The 23,048-nt window shown below is 46.6% G+C and overlaps 1 protein-coding gene across 2 annotated transcripts in view; it reads right to left on the reverse strand.

The window, feature by feature from the left end:
- Window positions 1–1,820: 1,820 nt before the first annotated feature.
- Window positions 1,821–23,048, reverse strand: part of nrp2a (neuropilin 2a) — a 59,668-nt gene continuing 38,440 nt past the window's right edge. Inside the window, exons 9-18 of one of the 2 annotated variants that reach the window (XM_056370397.1) lie at window positions 22,211–22,386; window positions 21,776–21,955; window positions 21,539–21,683; window positions 15,977–16,060; window positions 15,676–15,780; window positions 11,908–12,173; window positions 11,208–11,304; window positions 9,475–9,507; window positions 4,579–4,641; window positions 1,821–4,458 (exon numbers count right to left, since the gene is read on the reverse strand). In XM_056370397.1, coding sequence (XP_056226372.1) covers window positions 4,154–4,458; window positions 4,579–4,641; window positions 9,475–9,507; window positions 11,208–11,304; window positions 11,908–12,173; window positions 15,676–15,780; window positions 15,977–16,060; window positions 21,539–21,683; window positions 21,776–21,955; window positions 22,211–22,386 — 1,454 coding nt within the window. In that variant the 3' untranslated portion in view covers window positions 1,821–4,153. Of the gene's footprint in view, window positions 4,459–4,578; window positions 4,642–6,651; window positions 7,626–9,474; window positions 9,508–11,207; window positions 11,305–11,907; window positions 12,174–15,675; window positions 15,781–15,976; window positions 16,061–21,538; window positions 21,684–21,775; window positions 21,956–22,210; window positions 22,387–23,048 lie in introns of those variants that run through there. The other variant, XM_056370398.1, reaches the window with a different exon arrangement.

The following is a 23,048-nucleotide window of genomic DNA, read 5'->3' on the forward strand; positions in this document are numbered from 1 at the left end:
TCGGCGTGTGCATGTACGTACGCAGCGCTGCTGCAGTTTGTGACAGCACTTTGGAAGCTGTTGAAAGAGATGTAAGGTTTAGTCTCCAGGTGGTTCTCTTCTTCAGACTCACTGAAGGAGCAGGGAGGAGGATTTTGAATTTTGAATTTAGGATTTTGGAAATTTCTCAAGGGAAGGCAGAATTCTTTTATTAATATTCTGTATGACTATACCACAAGCTGGTTTAGTCAAGGCTTTAACAACCATTAAAAACCGATGTTCTTTGATCCAGGCAGGCCTCTCCTTGCTGGGTCACTGTGAGAAGCCTCTATGCAATAATATAAAGGAAATACTAAGTGATTAACTCTGAAAACCAAACAAACTTTCCTCCCTAACTGTGATGACTAATGTGCTGCCGGTTTGTCCTCTCTTCCATCTTGATTACATAATCCCCAGATTAATTAGCTGTGTGTTTCAGTCACTTCCTGTAGCGCGACCCTCAAATGGGCTCCCTCCGCAATCTGGCCTATCGACTTACAGGGCGCCAGAGCTTTTTCTTTGAAGGCCGCCTCGGCTTCAGAGGCAAAAGTACTCTCTGATCTGACGGCTAAAGGAAAAGGGCCCCTGCGGTGTGCCGTTACAGACTGATAAAAACCTAGAAAAACAACATTTGGGTAACACACACACTCGCAGGGAGAAAAAAAAACCAACAAAAAAAAAAAAATTAAGAATAATCTGGCTGTGAAAACAAGAGGCGGTATGGAACAATGACAATCTGGCTCCTTTGGTAATTTCCTGTCGGCGTTCATTCGTGTGATGTGGTCGTGACTGTTCTGCCGGGATCAATCAAACCTGCGAGCAGATGGCATCGCACTCCTCCAGCGGACTGGGGATTGTCTGTGTTTTTTACAGAGACGGTAATTGGCCCGCTATGTCACGGACCGGAGCGCGCTAACAGCCATTGCCACCTCCGGCGTGCAGCAACAACACGTGTCTTCCTGCTTTGTGCGGCCCGTAAATGTCGTACCTGAGCTACAGCCTCCGTTTCGTATAAATCAAACTTGTGTTAAACATTGCTATAATTAACATGCTGTGATGATTATTTCAGTAAGAAAAAAAAAGAAAAACACATTTCAAATCATGACAGTAACACACACCATAAGTCCAAATATTTGGACCTCTTTGGCTGCCGTACTGCAGCCGTACACAAGAGTAAAAGATATCGCGTTCTGGATCTGAAACTCTGTGCTGTATTTGCTAACAGGGTTTGCATTAAGGTGAAGAAAGCTTGTGTGGATAAATGGAACCGTGTGTGGGAAACTCAGCAAGCTGTATAAAAGAGAGGCGCGGTAATTGCATGTGTACTGTATGAGTCTGGTGTGTGTGTGTGTGTGTGTGTGTGGCTAAGACGCCGGGCACTTCAAAGCTTTGATGTTGGAGCTCCTAAATGAGGGCCACCAGAGGTCCAGACTAATGGGACATCATGGGGAGATTAGAGGCCAAGTGTAGCGGGCTGACAACGCAGCATTATGTATGTGTGTATGTGACTGACAGAGAGAGAGAGAGAGAGAGAGAGAGAGAGAGGAGAGAGAGGGAAAGAGAGCATGGGTTCCTGTGTGTATTCTTTTTGCAATTAAAAGTGAAAGTTTGCTCTCCCAAGTCTCTGAAGGAGTTTGCGGAGAAATGGACGGGAAGTATTTAGTTGTGTTGACAAGTATCGCAGGAATGTGAGTGATGCTAAGAAAACACTGCGTCAGTCAAACCTCCATGTTCTTTTACACCAATTTCATAAATGTATCACAGTAAAAAAAAAAAAAAAAAAAAAAAGTCTTGACCAGCTCTTTCCACAGTATGGTATAAATCCTTTATTAAATAATCATAACAATAATTATAATAACAATCATAAAAAGAGCTTTTCTGTACAAAGACCCCTTTAAAACAACAACAACAGCAGTCCGAGCAGTGCGAAAGGGGTGGGGGGGGTGGGGGGTTTGGGGGGGTCCTGTCCTTTTACATGTTTTGGTCCTCCCGGGCTGAAGGGGGCGCTGTGACTGTCACTGTCAAATTTACTGTATCTGATACCGGCTCCAAAGGCAAGCTGGATCCCCGAGGCTCCAAGGCACTTTGAAGAGAGTCAGTGGGGTCCAGAGATGCGGGCCTCAGAGGAGAGGGACGGCTCGTGTGTGTGTGTGTGTGTGTGTGTGTGTGTATGTGTGTGTGTGTACACATTTTGAGGGAACATGGGATGAAATGTTGAGCTTATGTATGTGTGTGTGTGCAGTGAATGCACGCCATTTATGTACTTCACGGTCTCAAATATATACCTCTCAGCAGCAGCCATTATTCCCTTCATTTTTGCCTCTCGTGTGTGTGTGTGTGTGTGTGTGTGTGTGTGTGTGTGTGTGTGTGTGTCCAAAGTTTCATGTGTTTCTGAGAGAGAGAGGGCGGGTGTGTATTCACGGCCTGTATATACATCTGTATATACAATTGAAGTAATGTGTGTGTGTGTGTGTGTGTGTGTGTGTGTGTGTGTGTGCATGTGCATGGGAGGGTCTCTCACCCTCGCCTTCTCATGGCTTATGAGTCCATTCACATCGTGCAAGACAAGACTCTTTTCTGATTGGTTCAGAACCGCCCCGAAGAACGCCCGCCTTGCTGTGCGAGAGCCGACATTAAAATAAGATTTTTTTAAAAAAATGAAAAAAACAAATAAAAAACACAAACTTCAGAAAACAGGTCGCAGTTAGCCAGCAGGTTGATTTGTGTGGGGGGGGGGTGTGTGTGATGTGTGTGCATGTGTGTGTTGGGGGTGGGAGGGAGTAGGTCCTTTAAATCATGGCTTTTGAGGTCCACATGTAAAGAGAGAGAGACAGAGACAGATAGCTCCTCTCTCGTCCTGGTGTTGCCTCAACGTTCCTTTTTCAACTTTTTCTGCAAACAGTTTGCTTTTAAGGCTTGTAGTGTGTCCGGGCACACAGTCAGTCAGTCAGTCAGTCAGTCGATTGAGAAAGCAGTTTCTGGCTGTGCATTTGTTTTTGATCCCATTTGTTTTTTTGTCCTTGCGAAAGCACAGAGAGAACATTACCCCTGTGTGAGAGAGAGAGGGAGAGGGAGGGAGGGAGGGGATTTTAGTGCTCTGTCAGTCATAGTCTCTCTCACTCACTCTTTGTTTCTCCCTCTTTCTCCAGTGGTTCTCAGTCTCTGCTCTTCCCAGCAATCCATAGGTTGCACCGACCAAAGCTCCTTGACCTTTTACCATTAACCACAATGTAAACATGACCTTCTCTTTGACAGGAACCAGCAAACAACAGTCTCCGACAACTAACTCTAACAATAACGTCTCTCTGTCATTTAAAAGAATGTGTTAAAAATCCCCCCCTCCCCTCCCCACCCCCCCGCCTCTACACACATACATTTCTTTCGTTTTTTTTTTCTACTTATCCGCCATCACAGAACGAAAACATTAAACAGAAAGAGAGTGATCGAGCTGAAAGACAGACTGGGAGGGGAGGGGGGGGGGCGTCGATGACTAAAAATACCACAGACTGTCAGGAACTAAGGGGATAACGGAGGCTGATAGGTAGCAGAGTCTACGACGGAACAAAACAAAACAAAAAGAAAAGTCAACGGGCCACACAAAGGAGCTAAGTTCTAGGCCACTGTGTTCACACGTGATCAAAAAAGACTCTTTCTAAGCACGTTCCTAACCTACCACCTTTCCAACACGATGTGTTCTGACTCAGTATGTGTAGCTTACATTATCCAGTTTCAAAACTAGACCTCTTACAAATCTATGATGCATTTATAAACAGTTCTCTTTTGGTGGAGCAGGAATCTGTAATTGATATGTGTAGATATTTACTTTTTGAGGCCTAACATCACCGTAATGGAACAATCCATCTGGGTAACCCCCTGCCTTTCTCTCATTGGTTCTTTCACCACAAACGCTACCAAACACCGGACAGCGCCACGTTTTCCCAACGGGAAACGAGTTCTCGTTTGAGCTAAAAAAAAAAAAAGAAAAAGTGGCCTTCTTGTTGTCCATGCGTCCAGGGATCTGCACCACTGAGGAAGTAAACTGACACTAAAGTGAACTGGAGGAAATGAAGAAAATATTGAGAGGTTTTCGCAAGGTGGCTGTATCTCTCGCTCTCGCTTTTCCGTCTCCTCTCTCTCACGCCTCGGTGCAGCAGCGCTGTTGGTTGAGTTTGACCTTGTGCTTGAGGCCGTCGTACAGTTCGAAGTTGTAGTTCTCCAAGGTGGTGGAGGAGCGCGACGACAGGCCGCTGTAGGAGCAGGTGCAGTACAGGAGGAGGCCGGCGCACACCGCCCCGAGCAGGACACCCAGGGAGCTCATGACGATGATGGTGACCAGGATGGGGTCCAGGGTGTAGAGCCACGAGTTGTCCTTCTCTGAGACACGGGTCACCGGGGGATCGGACGATGGGGATGGTGTGTTCCAATCGGGGAACTGTAAACCTGTGACAGGAGGGGAGGGAATAGACCTTGTTAATATTTGTGGATTGATGCTACAGAGACAAAGTAATGTATAGTACTTCAAAATGTGACTAAACAGACACTGATGAAAAAGGTGCTTACCTCCACCTAGTGGGTCTCTGCCGCTGAAAAGTCGCCCATCTCCGAATTCATTGGGTTTCTTGACTGTCAGAGAAAAAGCACAGGTGACACGGACTTTAAGCATCGAGCGCATCCTGCACATAATCATCGTTACACAGCACAGCATGTATGCAAAAGAGACGGTGCTAAGGTGGAGTAGAAACTCGTCTCTCCTGCTCACAGATTCAGCTCTTTAATGCAATTTGTAATCAATTTGTGGTTGATGGTTATTGTAAATGAGATCTGGCATCCACACGCACACACACACACACGCACACACAAGTCTTGGAATAATAGAAAAATATGACTTTATTAATAGAGAAAGGTCATTATGATACATTCAAACACACAGTCATCACATAATATACTGATGGTATAAGACTGATCATTCCATGTGAATAAAGATGCAAACATGTCATCGTCAAATAATTAACATTACCCATCATTATCACCGTTAAAATCATCGACACTGTTACTGTCAAGGTTAAGAGTGGTGTATAAGATGAAAAAAAAAACAAAACAAAAAAAAAACAGCGACAAACGTCAACATTTAAGAAGTGCTCGTGACGGTCTTGTGAAACTCACAACACTGCCAGGCGATGTCCGTATGGAAAACTGATATGGATGCGAGTGTCTGAATGGGAAGATTACAAGTGTGGTAAAAACTAGCAGTGGGTACAGCCCCCATAGCTCAAGTGCACTCATACTTTAGATGAGTTTTCTTTTCACTTTTTCTTGGTGTATTTGTGTCTATGTGTGTGTGTGTGAGTGTGTGTGTGTGTGTGTTTTTGCGCTTGCTACTCTTGGCAAGCGTTCAGGAGTGGGAGTAACTGCTTGGCAAGGCACACGTCTAGATGTGGAGGTCTTTGATGGCCAATGGCGTTATTAATACTGTTTCCAGAGCAACGGAAGTTGGCAGCAGATTGGGCGGCGGAGGTGCGGCGAATGGGAGGGAAAAGTGCTTACCGCAGCCTTCATAAATGTTATCTGTCCATTAACTAATTACGACTATTAGAGGCTTGGAGCTTAACGGTGTGGAGATGGACGAAGTAGGGTGTCCTATCCCTCCTCCCCAAGTTGATTTAAGAGCACATAGTGAGAGCATGCCAAAAAACACTTTCTCCCCCCGCCCCCCCCCCTTCCACCACCACTCTGGAGAGAAAAGAGCAGCTTTCTAAATTGTGGCAACAAATTGAGGTGCATTCTGCTGAGCTGTGGGCAAGTATGTGATGGATTTTTTTTTGCTGGTGTGACAGATCACGAGAGCACGCCCCGCTAAGCCACAGAGTAAAGACCTCAATTTCATTCAATCCAGGGCGTCACCACCTTTGTACCAACTGATGAGAGAGGAACTGTCACCAATTTGTCATTCTCACTCAGATTTTTTAAGGGATTTCACAATAAAATAGGCGTTTAGATCCCAGATATGTTAAATATTAGTAAGAAGTGCATTAACTACGTCTATTTTGATGTTAATAGCCATTCATGGCGTCTTATGGCACTAAAGGAAGAACCATCACTGGCTGGAGCTCTGGTTTTCATAATTTCTTGGATCTCTCTCAAGGGTGCACATATACAGCAAAACACTGCGCTTATGACTTCCAGCTGGTGCAGCGGCATTGTGGGATTTGTAGGAGTATAAATCAAGTAAGAAGTGGTGATGGCAGACAGCTGTGTCTATTTACAACCCTAAAAACAACAAGCACATATTCACACTGAAAACACAATACGACTCGGCTCGGTTCGGCTTTCATCTGGGCAGCTTAAAGACATAGGGAACAATGGGAGTGGGTGGTATGAAGCATAAATGGGAGTGGAACAACGTGCTTTATTATGCCAGAGAATCAAGATGAAACACTAAACACTGAAGACGGCTGCATCCATCACTGACTGATGCCTTTATCAGGAGGAGACAAGACGTTCAATCAAACGAGCTAGTTATCTCCATTTGTGATGCAGGACTTTAAGTATGATGGATTTGCATTCCTTTGTTTTTAAATGTGCACATGCTCTGTTGAAAAGGACAATGGAAGGATTTTTCTGCTCCTCCGTCACAACACCCTCACTACTGGTACAACTCATATCACAGCTATCTCGTGTTGTTATTACAGAGATACCAAGAGCTTTATTTTCTGGGGCTTGCCAGATCATTTCCACAGCTAGCACAATGAATGCCTCTCAGCCTAACAGTTTTCTCCTCTCTCTCTCTCAGCACTGCAGAGCTCCTCATGTCCCTGGGGTCTTGTTTTAGCCTGTGGTTTGGCAGCTCTGGCTGGCTCTCGCAGCGGAACCAGATCGACCCCCTCCTCTTCCCAGCCCACACATGTCTGTGTGTACGTCCATGCTGGGGTCATTCCAGGAGGACCATTGGGGTTATGAGGAGCCAGACGGCACTCAATGGTCCGAAACAAGCTGTTCAGATAAATAACTTACTCAGACTTCAGTCCTCTCATCAGGAGCAGCATAGTGTGAAATGTCAACAGCAAACTCCTTAATGGAACAAAGAAGAAAACAGCAACCGAAGCTACATCCATGAGCGACAGAGAGAGAGAGCACAGTGTTTCTTTGCAAATTTTCACTTGGCAGTTTAGGACAACGTCTGTGTCATCATCACCCTTGCAACTGTAAACTAAAGCAGAGAGGGGTTCGTCAAGTGGATGTTCAAACCTGCAGCATCACGACACACACTGCCACTGACATCACAAGCTGGCGTCCTCCTCTGCCAAACACAACCCAGCTAAGTGTTTCTTTTCAGCAGAGGGTTCGGTGTCGGTCCCGGCTGTCCAATCTCACAGTCAGGACTGGCTCCACCCCTGGGGTGGCCATACTGGAGGACCAGTTAGAATACTGGAAGCACTGCGAGGAGCTGTGATAGGCCACTGACAGCTGGCTCTTCTTGGTGGCCAGGTGTTGTCGGCAGCAACAGAGGGCTCTGACCAAGATGGCCACCGCCAGCAGAAGGAGGGCGCCTCCGGCGGCCATAATGTAATACCAGTGGATGGGTAAGGGAGGCACAGGAACGCCTCCCCCTGGTGGAGAGATACAGAATAATTGGCCAGCGGGAAAAGAGAGGAGTGGCACTTGTTTATTTTCTACATTTAATTCTCTATTTTCTATCCCTATGTCTTCATCATACCAACAGCAGGCGTGCACCTCATATGAGCATGCACAAGCATGCCAGTTGCAAAAAATAAAATAAATCTCCAAGGCCAAAAAAAGAAAAGAAAATGCATCCATTTCTCTCATGTAGCTTGTTTTTGCAGTTGGAGGACAAGTTTTCACACCAAGATCATCAAGAGGTTTGGTTTGAAATCAGTCCAATGGTTGATCCAATCAAATGCAATGCAATTACATGTTTTCAAAGCTCAAGTGAAATGACTTGGTGTGAAACGAAAGCTAAAATCATTAGTTATGAGAGCACCCACACACATTGAATTAAGGAGCTTCCTCTTCCTGTTTCGAGCTGGCACAGGAAGTCAAAACCAGCCCCCTGATAAAGCCTCAGTATCATGCAAGAATCAGTCGGACACCACATGGGAATCCAATGTTCCAGGGCTCTCTCGGAGCTGATATTGGATTGGGATTTGTTATTTAGCTGGCTTGAGTTGGCAGATTTGTTTTGAGTACATAATTTATCCCGTTCTCTGTTCTTGGTTTTTCATTTTCCCTTTTTCTCATGCATCAGCCTCCCGGCCAGTCCTCTCCTCCTCAAGCCAAGCGCTGTCTCCTTGGAGACTATCTCCACAGATCCTCTACACTGCTGCCCCTGGCTTGAACCCTCTTCTCAAATTCTTGGTAAGAACCAACTAACCACCTTCCAAGAAGCCTCTACTCGATAATCCAAGACTGCTATGCAAAAAACGAACCCCTGAAGACATCGTAAAACTAAAAAATAGAGCCCACATTCCAAACTTGATGTGGAGAGCTGTAAGACTGAGAGAATGTCACACTGAACTAGGGAAAGCGAAGCAGAGCTGAATACATCCTGATTTTTGGACCGTGTCACATAATTACAGAGGGAAATGGTGCGTGCTCCTTCTACTTCACACTGCACACACTCATTAGACAGAGTCGAGTTAGGGAGAGGAGAGAGACACCCGTGCTTGCTGCCGCTCCGTCACTCTGATTGCATTTCACTGGGGACACTGGTGTGTGTGTGCGTGTGTGTGTGTGGTGATATTCATGTGTGTGTTTGTCAAGGGTTAGAGACTTTGAGTGAGAGTGTGTGTGTGTGTGTGTGTGTGTGTGTGTGTGAAGACGGAAGAGTAGAAAAGCCGAAGAAGTGCACACACATCACATTCGCACTGCAACCGCCAAGCTCTTATCTTATTGGAAGACATTATGAGATGCCAAAACACTAACATCAATCTCATAGAGTCCCCCAGGAAGCTTTAAATATTTTTCATGAAGCAGACAGTTATTTAAAACCCTTCAGGCTGTGTCAGGCAGCCTAGAACTGAGAATATGTAGCTCTGTTCAAATATCTGACTCCATGAGGTGCGCTTGATTCAGCTTGCCTTGCACGCACAGTTTGCTCTTTTGAGACTAATCCTTTGTTTCCACTGAGACTGACAAGGTAAAACTAATGCACCGCGACACATTACTGAAATTATTTATTTTCCAACTTGGTTAGAGTTTGAGAAAATTCACTCAGTATTTGCTAATTTTTAATAATTTAGATTTTAGCGAGGGGGTTTGGCGTTTGTTTGGTGATGTCTACATGCTCCCACAGCTCCAGCTAGAGACTCCGTGGCTCATTTGTTTAGCGGTCGAGACAACTTAGTGCCACCAAGCAAAAAAACCCCAGGCTAGTGCACATACAAACGGGCAGGAAGCAAGACCGGAGAGGAAGTGACATCACACCAAAGTCAAACTCACCTGGATTTTCGGGAGAAAACGCTGCGAAGGGTTCTGCGAGGACAGAGAGAGAGCCGGGGCAGACATGGGGGGAGGAAAAAGAAAGAGAGAGAGAGTGAGAGCGGTTAGATAACTTTAAATACGAGGGAAAAGTCAGCCAAATGTCACACAAATGTCACAAGACTATCAAACTCCTCCTGAGGAAATTTAAGTTAATTCCTCAGATAACTCACATGAATTATGGCATTTACTCAGCTGCTTTGCTCAAATGCAATTTCAAACAGAGTGCATTGTGTGAGCTGGGAATTCGAGATGGGCTGTGCTGAGAGTGTACGGGGCTACGTGCGCATGTGTGCGTCCGCGTTCGCAAAGTTCACGCATTTCAAGTTGTTTATCTGCGGAGTCCAGATAAACTGGAGCGGGCTGGGGCGTTTTGGCTTGCTGCAAACGCATAGAGCAGAACCTTCACTTTGATTGCCTGGAATGCAAACACAAAGAACTGGTGTGTGTGTGTGTGTGTGTGTGTTTGTGTGTTAGATGTATGTGTGTGTGGGGGTGGGGGGTGGTGGTGGTGGAGTGAGAGACAAAGAAAGAGAGAAACCAACTTGGGAACTTGCGCCTTTTGGCGGGAACGCCAACGTACTGTGAATAACTCTACTGTGCTGGGTGATAAGCAGCATCCCAGCATGCTCTGGGAGTGGCAGAGGAAGGGAGGGAGAGGAGTGGGAAACACTGCAGCATGGAGGGGAGGGATGGAAGGGATGGGGAGGGGGGTGGGCTGTCGTCTTTGCCTTCCAAGCTCACTCTCTCCAGACTCTCATGACACATACACAAAAAAAAACCCAATGGTAGAACACAAAGACGGGAAAAACAGAAGTGTTCGCAACAAGCCAGGCACATAACACACACTCATGGACACACACACACTCATGCACTTTCCCTCAATTACACTTTGCCTTCTCCCCACTGTGGTCCAGCTCCAAAGCACACTGGACGTCAGTCAGAAGCGATGACGGCAGGTTTTTGGCTCTGAACCCCCGGCTCGCTCTCTGATCTGTTTAAGACCCTCTCCAAAGCCACTGCTCGGGCCAGATTAAGGAGGCTGTGCTGGCGCTCGGCTCACACCAGGCACCCAGAAAACTTGCTTGGGAAACAGCCTGTCTAGTAATTCCCTTTGACGGCTCGGGAAAAGCTCTGTTTACAAATATGATGCAGGAGTGAGTGCAAGAGAGATAGAGGGAGAGAAGGGAAAGAAAAGAAGAGAAATCTAATGAAACATAGATTAGCATCGCTGGGGCCCACAGGGCGTTTATGGCCTAGTTTTCCTATTCTTCTTTTCTTTTTTTTCTTTTTTTTGTGGAGGGAGTAAACGCTGTCCCTCCCTCTCCTTCCTCCTTTCATCTCGGTATTCGGTGGGCTCTTTGGTGGAGGAGAGGCTGTCTCTGAAACTGGGATGGGAGGGCCAGGGAGTGGAGGGTGGAGGGTGGGGGGTGTTTATCACTTCATGTGTGTCACTGTTCAAGGACCTTCAGGCTAAAAGTGGAGGAGGTGGAAGGGAAATAGAGTGAATGGCAGATTGATGGAGGGCGAGAGGATGAGGCGATGGTGGTGCTGACAGAGGATGAGAGAGAGCTGATGGGTCAAATGGATGTGTGTGTGTGTGTGTGTGTGTGTGCATCTTTAAATATTCTCCTGGAACGATTTGGGCGCGCGCGTGTGTGTGTATACAGATTGCGTGTATGCGTGCAACTTACGTGTACACTCTTTCAGGGGGGTGCTGGAGCTCATTTGGATGTTGTCTATCCAGATGTGTCCTCTGGTGCCGTGCGCAAAGAAACCCTCCATCACAACCTACCACAGCCAAAAAACAAGGGAGGAAGAGGAAGGGGGAGGAGGGGGAGGAGGAAAAAAAGTTGAGAAAGAAGAGGAAGACGGAGACAGGATGAAGGCAAAGAGGGAGCAAGTGGGGGGGTGGAGGCAAATTGAGAACGGGGACAAGCAGGAGGAGGAGGAGGAGAAAAAGGATAAAAACTTAATACGGTGCCTGTGATTTCAAAGTTGCACTCAACACTTGCAATCCTCCTCCCCTTCCCTGCAAGCTTCTTCAACTTACTTTTTCATGACAACATTAACGACTTGTGATGTCTTTGACAAATGCACAGCAATCCCCAAACAATCGTGCAGCCGATAGAGACAACGCGGCTTACTTTAGCTCCTTTTGAAGTCAAACCTGGCCTAAGGTGACAGAGGTTACGACTGATGCTTTTATGTGCACTCAGATGAATACACCTCACACATTAAAGACATGCTCTCCGTCTGGGGGGACATTAAAGACATAAAGGGTCTGACCCAGATACCTATTTATCAAGCAGACTTTAATATAATATAACACTGATATTGGCCAGAATTTATTCCAATTCTTATTCTACATTAAAAAAAATGTGGGTTTATTACCTGGAAGTCCTTAGGGGAGCGAGGCAGGATGGTGCGACCCTCCTTCCACACGTGGCCCTGATCGTCCTTCAGCGTCCAGAGGAGGGTCTCCTCGTTGTGGGCGTCCCGCAGCAACACCCTCAGGTGGCCCTGGGCCTCGCCCCACAGCTGATAGGAGAAGAGGAGGCAGAGGGGTCCGGTTTCGGCCGCGACCACGGGGCTCACGAGGCGGGCCCGCTGCTGCTCCGTCTTCAGGCTGGCGTCCATGTACAGATAGCTGTTGAGCTCTGGAGGGGGTTGTGAGATCATATGTCAACACACTCTCTCCACTCCCCAAGACCCTGAATCCACATGCGCTACCAGTTTTGAAAATAACCTTGGAATTATTACTATATCATCAAAACGCAATGGGATTGAGTGAAAAGGAAAAAAGGAAAAAAAACAAAACAAAACAAAACAAAAGACATTGGAGATTTTTACAGTGTGCAACCAAGCTGTTCTAGTAATTTTAACACAATGCCAGTAATGAGCAGAGCTTTGTTTTAACCTTGAGTTTGCTGGTTGTTCCACTGAAATGAAAGTGAAAAAAAAAAAAAAAAAATGTTTTAATGGGTTTTCATTTCAACCCTCGAGGCAATAAAAAACGAGGAAATCTGAAAGGCCGTGTAGACTTTTATCCACTGTAAATGGATGCTGATGAGATGAGCTTGTGGGGCACAAAAAGCAGCACGTGCGCAATCTGCGTACAGGCACATATATATCCCCTTATATTCACATGTGCAGAGTGTGTTTTCACACAATCACAGATATATTTCCAACAGGACTCTCAAACAAAAAAGAAAAAGAAACTAATCACCAGTTGCTAACAGGAACGGGATCACAACCGCACAATAGTCACCACACTACACAATAGGGATATGACAAATATAAACACACAGAAGAATAGGTCCAGTGTGAGCGTCATTCGAACACGGAGCGCTACCAGAACTCCTGCCAAGACCCCCGGGGGCCTATTTCTCTTCATTCCCTTCCAGGTAAACGACTTCGACAACGGAAAAGTCCAACAACACGCACGCCACTCCATTTGTTTACACCAGAGGATGTTTAGTTTGCAAATTGGATGCTGACACAAATTCCATTGTGAGGGGGTAAGATTGGTGAGCCTACTGTATGTATGAGTGTGTGTGTGTGTGTGTGTGTGAGAGTGTGAGTGTGAGAAAAGAGACAGGCCGTGTATGTGTGAGAGAGTGACTCAATGAGGCGTCTGGTGAAGAATTTCTTAAGTGGGCCCTGTGGGAAAATGTCCAGTATCAACAATCTGCAGATTAAATCACCTGCTTTATCATGAAGAACTGTGTGTGTGTGTGTGTGTGTGTGTGTGTGTGTGTGGGGGGGGGGGGGTGTGGGGTCCAGCAAATATGGTTCTCTGTCTTTTACAAGGAAAAAAAACAGTCTGACACATATCAGGGAGCACACAGGTATTTTCCAGAATATGAGCGTGAGTGTGTATGTGTGTGTGTGTGTGTGTGTGTGTGAGTGTGTGTGTGTGTGTGTGTGTGTGTGTTCTTGTTTCCACGGTGACGCCGTTATGTTTGTCTTTTAACCACATCTTTCTTTTTATCCAAAAACAAATGACAGTAGTAAGTATGTAAGAGTAGGAGTTTATGTTTTTAGTGCAGCTGTGCTGAGTGACTGGGCCGATAACCTTTTGCTGTGTGTGTGTGTGTGTGTGTGTGTGTGTGTTAGTGTGTGTGTGTGTGTGTGTGTGTGGTCCTTCCAGCAGATCAGACAAGCAGTATCTGGAGGGACAAATCTTCCTCCGACTTGACAGCTCCCCTCTGCCCGCCATACGCCTGTGTGTGTGACACTTCAGACAGTGTGTGTGTGTGTGTGTGTGTGTGTGTGTGTGTGTGTGTGACAGTATGTCCCTTGGCCTTTTTGCGGCTCTGGAATGAAAGTGTGTGCGCTCTTCCTTGCTTTTTTTTTTTGGAGGGGTGTATATATACAGTATGTGTTTACACGCCTGTGGAGAGGATGTGCGAGTGAAACACTTTTGTGAGGCGTTTTATATCACTCATTCTAATGTGTGCGCCAAAGCCTCTTCCATCATCTCTGCCTCGTGTTGAAGTGCAGCGTCTTGCAGAGAAACCCCCATCGCTGTGCCTCTTGTTTGCCAGACAGCTCATAATTGAGACTGCCTCGCCATACGCAGCGAAACAGAGCATTATTAATCCATTTCACAGCGGTCTCCTGCAGCGAGAAGCAAACACGGATCCGATCTATGAAGCCTAGTTAGCACATTCTTATTAGCGGGGGTATATTAAGCCAAATAATACAACAGTGTAAGGGGGCTAATTCCAGCTGTGTTTCATGACCGAGGTCGAGAGGTGAGGAGATCATAGCTCCTGGGTCACATGAGAAAAAGGGGAACTCTATAGAAGATTAAACAGTGATTTGATAGCGCTGAAATAATGCCCCCGCGTTAGCTAGGATTTCTGACCTTTGACATCTGCGGGGGAAAATCAAAGGGGTGGTGTAGCGAGTTCAGAGCGGCTGCAAATGATACTCCATACATGAAAGCCACAACCTGGCTAATCTAAGCAACCCTTTCCAATCTGGCCGTGATGAAAGAAACTGCTTTGAACCCCCCCCCCCCCCCCCCCCCCCCCGTCAAAGATGGTTATGACCTAAATAGGTCACGCTTCAGGAAAATGTCTTTCCTTTCCTGTTAGCTCCATTTGCTCTGCTGAACGTAACCCAGGTGACATCACAAATTTAACAAAGACAGGGGGGGCATGCTGAACTTCTTGTTCAATTCCATCCAGCTGGAGAGAGATGCTGAATCTTTCATGGAGACTTGCTCAAAAGCAATGAATTTTATAACAAGGTTGGTATAACAATCCTGTACCCTGCCTATGAAAAATTATAAATAGCACTATAAAAAAAATCCTCCTTAAACCCAGCAGGAAACGTCTTCTGTAGCTTTTAATAACACGCCAAAAGCTGCACTTTTGATCCTCGGGTATGTATAAAGGGAAAATGAATAATTATTTCTTCAAGGAGTGTCTAAGTAGATGGAAGTCTACACAGCATCATCTGGGATGTGCCTGAGGTAATTGAGGGGCAGTAAAGGGACGGCTGGGGAATAACTGCTCGTGTTTGGAATCTCCTGCTCTGAACTTAATTGGAGCTACTGGGTCTTAACCCCTTCCTGCCCGGGACGTCGGCGCGTTTGGACGCGCGGTGCTGGAGAGCCGGTGTGTGTCACAGGCGAGGCTGTATGTGCTTGATGCGGCAGCGGTGTCTATTTCCCTCTGATTCCCTCAATCCATTTTCATTCTCATTCAATCGGAAAGAGCGGCGTGGCTGGCAGACTGCTAAATTAGACGGGTTTCAATTTAAGGAATTATTTTAATCAAATTGAAAGAGGACTGACAAGATGCACAAGGAGAACGAGTCCATTTAATTATAGAAAACTGTGTCTTGTCTAGACCCACTGAAGTTGATAAAAACAAACTTAATGCATTTGTGCTTGTGCAATTTTCTGCACCCAAATGAAATTCCTCTTGCAGCTGCATACATAACAGCTCTGCAGCAGTAAACCCGTGTTATACCAGAATAAAACGCCAGCTGCTAACTGCATTGTTTTGTAAAGTTGAGCCTAACCCTCACTCCTGCAGGTCACTGTGTATCAACAGTTTGCTACATAGAGAAAAGCTGAAGCGGCTCTGAGTCGCTCTGATAAACGCTGACTCAGAATCTCCCACATAGACCGATAAGGAGTCTCACCGTGGCTGTGCAGGGACCAGAAGAGAGGGGCGTTGGGGTCGTGCGTCCACCCGCACAGGCCGTGGTCGAAGTCGCACGCGCTGTCTGATGGAGGAGAGGTGGCTCCTGCAGAGGTGGAGAGCGGCGGGGGAAGAGCAAGAGCCAAAGGGCACAAAGGCATGAGAAATCACAAGAAGCATTCATTCAAGCAGCTCTACATCATGTCACACAGCCCATTCAGAAGCTTTCATCTGTACATTTCAGCTCCCTAATGCCACTATTAATCTGCTGTTTCTTTTGCTTTCATGCAAAACACTCTCACCTGGCGTGGTTGTAACGGGGACAGTGGTGGTTTCGATGTCGGCGGGCAGAGTTGGTGTGACCGTGTCAGCCAGTGTAGTGGTTTCTACAGGAACAAAAAAAACAACAACACGATTCAGGTCAACAACAGCGGTATGAAACAATACCCAGAGATTAGATTACTGTAAGAGGAAGACACATTAATCACACAGTGTTTGTTTAAATTGAGATTATACATGTGGAATTTCTCCCTCTGTGTCATACATCAGGGAGGGACAGGAAGTACAGACAGGAGAGGAAATGATAAGCAACATAGGCAGAAAGAACCAGATAGGACCGAGGTACAGTGTCTTTATGTACCTTTAATAACCCTCAATTATTTCATTATTATTTATCTGTTTATTTTAAATGTTAAATGCTTAATCACTTTTGCTTCCTTGACACCTCTCTCATGCCTCTATGAGAAGTATGTAGCTACAGCCAGCAGTGGGTTAGCTTAGCTTAGCATAAAGACTAATCTCTTATGCTAAAACAGTTGAGGTTGACTTTTGAACAGGAAATCTAAAAGGGTTTTCTTTTAGCCATAATTCAGCACATGAAGTTTATGTCTATTGAGGGTGAATTAAAGTGCAGGCCCGAAAAATAACTGTATCTCCAGTTTCCTGTCTCCGTTCGGCCATCCCACCCAAAGTGCCAGAGACAGGCACTGATAGCCCTAGAGCACCCAAAGGGCCCCCATCATGTTGTGTCTGGGTGCTCAGGCGTCAGTATCTGTCTGACACACTCACACTCTCTCTCACACACACACACACACACACACACACACACACAACACACACACACACACACACACACACACGCCAACTCAAATATGCGGACACCCAGATGCACGGGCGCACATGTCCACATGCAGATGCAGAGTTGCACACACTCCGCGCACGCGCACACACGCGCGCGCACACACACACACACACAGAACGCCTGGTGCTAAGGCTGATGGATGGATGTGTCTAACAAACTCCCCTCGACCTTGGACAGGATGATCACGCTCTGGGACCACTCACTAGGCTGTCAGGGAGGATACAGAGCACACACACACACACACACACACACACTCCATCTCCCACTCCTTTTTCTTGTGCATGTGTGAGCTATCATGTGTGTGTGTGTGTGTGTATTACCCTCTCTCTATAACTCATGCGCATTCGAGAGAAGGGAGAACAAACGCAACGTGAAATGTAGGATTTTCTCTCTAACTTTAACATCTATTTAAGCATCTATCACGTAGGAAGGCAAACAACATACAAAGAAAAAAACAACAACTATATTCTCATTAACACGCGTCACATGTGCGCGCACACTGACACATGTTGAGCAGGCTGCGGTTGGAATGTGAAGTGGGAGAAAGCAGCGTGTTATTAGGAGCAGATGGGGTCGACCCTGGTGCGTTATGGGAGTTTACGCAGAGGTTCGGGTCACGTCTGCGCCAAAAGGATCCACATTTATCACGCGAATAAACTGTGGAGTCTCAATTTCTGTCTGTATAAGAGTCATTAACCGCACATGTTTACACACGGTCACTTGTTTTTGTCACATTTCACTACCCCAACAGTCAAAACATATTGCACTAATTTGACATTAATTATCAGTGAAATGCGAATGTGGATTATTTGTGAGCATGTTATATTTCATATTCCTTTTGTTAGCTTTCCATGCCTTGTCTCATTTAAGCCTATCCAAACAACTCTGAGGGTTGGATGCCTGGTGATCTCATGTGAGACCGAGCTCATCAGTCGGAAAAAGAAACACAACAAGTGTGCAAGCAAGTAAAAAAAAAAAAAAAAAAAGAGAAGTCGCATGGATTTCCCCTGCTGAACGCCTGTTAGTGGCAATACTAGAGCCTCCTACTGTTAATATTCCTCTTTCTGCATGACCGCGCTCATCATTTATAGACTATGAAAGGCGCTAAGGGAAACAAACGCAGCGTGATGCACAATTGATCCGCTCAGAGGAACTTCCTGTGGAAATGAGTGCGATGGCGCCCCAGCTGGAGAAATGGCAAACATGAAAGGGCCGGCTACAGCTGGCGACAGCTTCTGACATTAACCCGCCGTTAATGTCATGTCCTTTACGCCAGTCATTAACGAACTAATGAGACTCTTATCGCTGCTGGCCCCCACCGGAAAAAGGTAACCTCAAACCTCCTCCTCCTCCTGCCCATGTTTCAAATGCGAGACCACCTCTCGTTCCTCTTCTTCTTTTCATTCTCTCCCTCGCGCTCATTCTTCTCGTTCGTTTTTGCTTTTCTGTGTTTGCCTTTTTATTCAGGTCTAACCTTTCACTCCTCCAGTTAAGTCTCGGGACAAGGCGTTAAAATAAACCAAGCGCCTACACATTACCTGGGCGCCAGCGTGCGTATAGCTAAACACACATAAACACAAAACACACAGGCTCTTCCATTAAGATTCTGCCCGGGCCCTGAGCACTCTATGCTTTCAAAGGTCAGGCCTTGTCACAGTGTAAATGTGCTGACCTTTCTGGGGTGTGACAGGAGTGTCAGGGGCAATGGGAATGGGACCGACTCGTGCGTTTGTGTGGGGGCGTGTGTGAGTTTATGCGGGACAGAGTAAGAATGAATGTATGCGACCTGCCGACCTCGCCCCCCCCCCCAGCCTTGATGTGTGTGTGAGGAGTGGCGTCACACGAGCGGCGTGAGGAGGAGGCAGTGCATGTGCAGCGGAAGCCTTTGCGATGCAGGGATAAAAAAAAAAAAAAAGTCCCTCTGCAGCGGAGTGTTGTCTTACATAATGTGTCTACCGCTGCAGGTGATGATGCAAGTCATCATCATCATCATCATGCGCGGGATGAGACGCCAACATTTACAACTGGACTCAGGGGAACTGCTGGCATAGATAATGGAGGCGCACACTCGTACATACAAATACACATGCAGCTCCGCATGCGTACACACACTCGTCCTAAAAGACATGCACACAGATACCAAAAACACACACACACACACACACACACACACACACACACACACACACACACAGGGTGGTGAGGGCCAACCCTTTCTGAGTAAAAAGACATTGCTCACTCCCAAAGAATCTGACTCAGCAATATGTCAGAGAAGAGGGGGAAAAAAATCTTCAATTATGTAGAAAGCCTTTCTGTAAATCTCTGCTTGGCAGTACTAGACACACACACTGTTCTAATACACACACACATAATGAATGGATGTGCATGCACACACGTACACACACACAGCACAAAAGAACATGATGGGAAAGACAAGCAGCCATTGTTTGATATTCTGATGGGTGGGGTTAAGTGCTCGGATCAAGGTTCATCCACACACACACCCACGCACACACACAAACAGAAGCTTTCCTAAAGGATGGGACGCTCTGAAGACGGTGACATAAAGAGCTTATGTGAACATCCCAATAAATATAAGACCAAACTGTCATGACTGGTTAAAATCTGTCATCATAGCTCAATAATACTGAATTTACTGGGGTTTGGAAGGAACCAGAAGCCGGCGTGAAGCTGGGCTTTGCATTACAGGTGTGTATATGCATGTGTGAGTTCTACAGTACAGTGCGTCTAAGACTAAAATGATCCAACCTGGAAAAAGGGAAGGAGATATTTTGCTTTTTTTTTTTTTTTTCTCCACAGATCACTCTAAAATTTCCTTCCTCAGCTCATAAATTTTTCATTTTTGGAAGCACATACATCAGAAAAAAAAAGAAACTGTCACTGTAGAGGCTGTGCATGTGTGTGTGTGTGTGTGTGTGTGTATGAGAGAGAGAGAGACAGCTGGGGGAAACAGAAGGAGTCAGGAACCAGCAGCAGTGAGCATGGAAAAGAGGTGCAAGTGATGAGTAACAGAGGGGAGGAGAGGAGAGGAGGCATGGTAACGAAAAAAGAACAAAAACATTTACGGACCCACGCACAGGGCCTCAGGGTGGGAAAAGAAAAAAAACTGCAACCATGTGTAGGAATTGGGAGAGAGAGAGAGAGAGAGAGAGAGATTCTGCCTCATTGTGGTAGCTGCTGCTCAGCTCAAACTGTACAATGCAAGATTTAGGGTAAAAAATATATCCTTTTTTTATCATCCTAAAATCATATAGCTGTGAAGAAGGGAGGCTTAACTGAGGACAGAACAGACAGCAGTGAACAGTTTGTGTGGAGGGGGGGTGGGTGGGGAAGTGAATGATTTACAGGATGTCAGCAGTCGTCCACTCTGCCTGCTGAGTTCTGGAGGCCTGTGAACAATGTGTGACCCTCAACGGCCGTTTTCTGTGCCACAAAACTCTCCGCTCCATCTGATTTTAAAAAAATATATAAAAAATCGCTCCTCTGAGGTTTCTGTTGCTTGTTCGTTTTTTGTCTCCATCTTTTCTCGTATCGTGTTTCTCCCACACACCTCACTTGTCAATTAGACAGTAAATGGAAAACACATCACTTCCTGTGTGCCACAGGAGGTTTGTGGGGAACTCCGGGTGTTTCATAAATGACATATAAGTTAAATGACTACAGCGTCCGGCAGTTGTATAAACTGCTGGATCATCTCAGGTATGTTGTTGGCTCTGCATCTCTGAAAGTGAACTCGCATTTACGTAGCATTATGTGTGGTTAACACGGTTGTGTTAAATATTGATGCTATAATGGCAGATGTTCATTTATGAGCGTCTATGTGTCTTTAAATGTGCATTACGCTGTCCGGAGAGGTGGTAAAAGGCCGTAATGCTGATGTTCTGCTCTTAATATTTCATCTCACTCCAGCTGGAGAGCAGAGCAGTTCATCCAGCGCATGAACACACAAACACACACACAAATCACTGCGGTAACAGCGCGGCCTAACTTGAGTTTATAGAGCCATGATTACCGTGGTGTGTGTGCATGCGTGTGTGTGCGTGTCTTTGAGAGTATACATTTATATCTGCGGTTTGCTTGGTGTGCGAGCGTGTGTGTCTAAATGTGTGCGTCCGCGCTTGTATAGAAGAGCTTGAGCATGTTGCGCTGCACAGCCCAGTCATCCTGTCGAGGCACAGAGGGAGTGGTAAGCAGTGAGAGTCCATATGTGTGTGTGTGTCTCTCCAGTGCTACCTCACATCTGGATAACAGACCACGCTGGAAAGCGAACAAACCAGCGCTCTCTCTCTCTCTCTCTGTGTGGGGACGCATTCCTTCAAACCAAACCCCGTCCACTCCCTGCTGATGTTAACACTTGTTGTCGGAGCTCACACACGGCCGCTCTCCCAGGTGAAACAATAACAGCAAAGGAAACGCAACCGCAAAACTTCCAGGTTCAAGACTTCACTGCATCATTTTACCTTTTCCTCTGCCAGCACTGTCTGTCTCTTTTCACCCCCGCCAGACTCTAATGACTCTCATGCATATCTAATGCGCGCCTCACTTTTTCTGTGGAGCCACCTTCCTCAAGGTCCATTCGGTTCTGTTTAGATCACTTGAGTTCATTACAGTGCCGGGTAAATTATTCAGCCTGGAATACTATAGGCAGCAAATTATCATATGGAAAATGATTCATATAATAAGCAACAGCAGAGCGTCCTACCTGGAAGGTCACAGCCCAGTATCTCCACTCGCATGCCGATCCCCACAGGCGACCACCTCTCTGGATACAGCCTGATGTACTGCGCCACCGTCTCGTCAAAATGGCGCAGCTCGGGGGTGTCGTAGTGTGTGTTCCCCTCGAAAATCTGCGAAGCATACACAAGTTGTAATAGGTGCTGAGACTGGTGTTACGTGCAACACAATCTCATCCTCCTCCTCCTCCACCTCCTCCACCCACCTTCGGCAGGCTGGTCTTCTTGTCTATGACGAAATTCCACTCTTTTCCATTCAGGCTGTGCGCCACTTTGTACTTCCGCACAAACGCCCGGTTATCTGTGGTCGCCCCACTTCCAGCGTCTCCTCCTCTCGCCCCTTGGGTGATCACACCACGCACTGTCTTCGCCACACCAAGGTCCACCTGAAGAGATTAGATTGAGATGAGTGCACCATAGAAAAAAAAAATGCTGCTGTGCTGAAGCCAAAACAACACAACAGTTACTCTTTCTGGCGCCCACTCAGGCTAATGTGCTGCTAGTTTTATATGCTAATGTGTGGAAGTGAATGTTAAGTGATTCATGATTCATTTATATTAACATAAAAAAAGGTGCAGTAATATCAACTGGAAACGCACAACCAAAATGTGCAATAAAAACATATTAAAATTGTCTCACACCTGTAGCCACTCCTCTCCCGCCAGAGGCTGTGCGGGGGCGGGGAACCAGCCGGAGCGACTGGCCACCAGACGGGCGGTCCCGGGATTCCACACCATGTCCCTGCTGGAGGAGGCTGAGATCTGTGCATCAGGTAGCAGGCCGGACAGCAGGCCCTGCAGGTCTGAGCACGAAGCATCTGGAGTGGGAAGCAGAGAGGGGGGCAGAGATTACTTTAACCTTCACCTTGGGAGGCGACAGGCGAGGTGGAGGCGGGGTGGGGGCGGGGTGGGGGGTGGGCGGGGGGGTTGGGTTTGGGTGGAAGGAGACGTTTCAGCGACGACCTAACATACACTCACGCTGTTACACATATCCCCACCTGGGAGCTGTTAAGCTTCACCGCAGGATTGCACTACTGGCCACTGAGCATTAAGAGTTTAGACGAACAGGAGAGGGAGAGGTGAGAGGCGAGGGAAGGAGGTAAGGAAAGGAAAGGAGCACTACTGCTGCTCTCACATCTCACACAAATATTTAAGTGTCTTGTATTGTACCAGTGTTCACTGGGCTGCACACATTTTTTACGTGCATTCACTAACTGCGGGAAAGTTCCACGTACACGTAGAAGCACTTTGGGAAAGAAACTCATTCAGATATGGAGAGGCGAGCAGCGCTGAAAGTAACTTGCTGAGGGACTATGTGAGAGGGAGAAATGAGGATTAAGGGGATAAGAAAGGTATAATATGAGGAGCTGGGAGGCAGAGAAGTAGAGCGCGGAAAGAGAAGAGGGAAAAAAAAAAGCAAGAGAGAGGGACTCGGAGCTGAAGACAACAGCATGGGGAGGCTGGGAGAAGGAGAGCACGA

Source organism: Seriola aureovittata, chromosome 24 (genome assembly GCF_021018895.1).
Source record: "Seriola aureovittata isolate HTS-2021-v1 ecotype China chromosome 24, ASM2101889v1, whole genome shotgun sequence".
NCBI lineage: Eukaryota > Metazoa > Chordata > Actinopteri > Carangiformes > Carangidae > Seriola > Seriola aureovittata.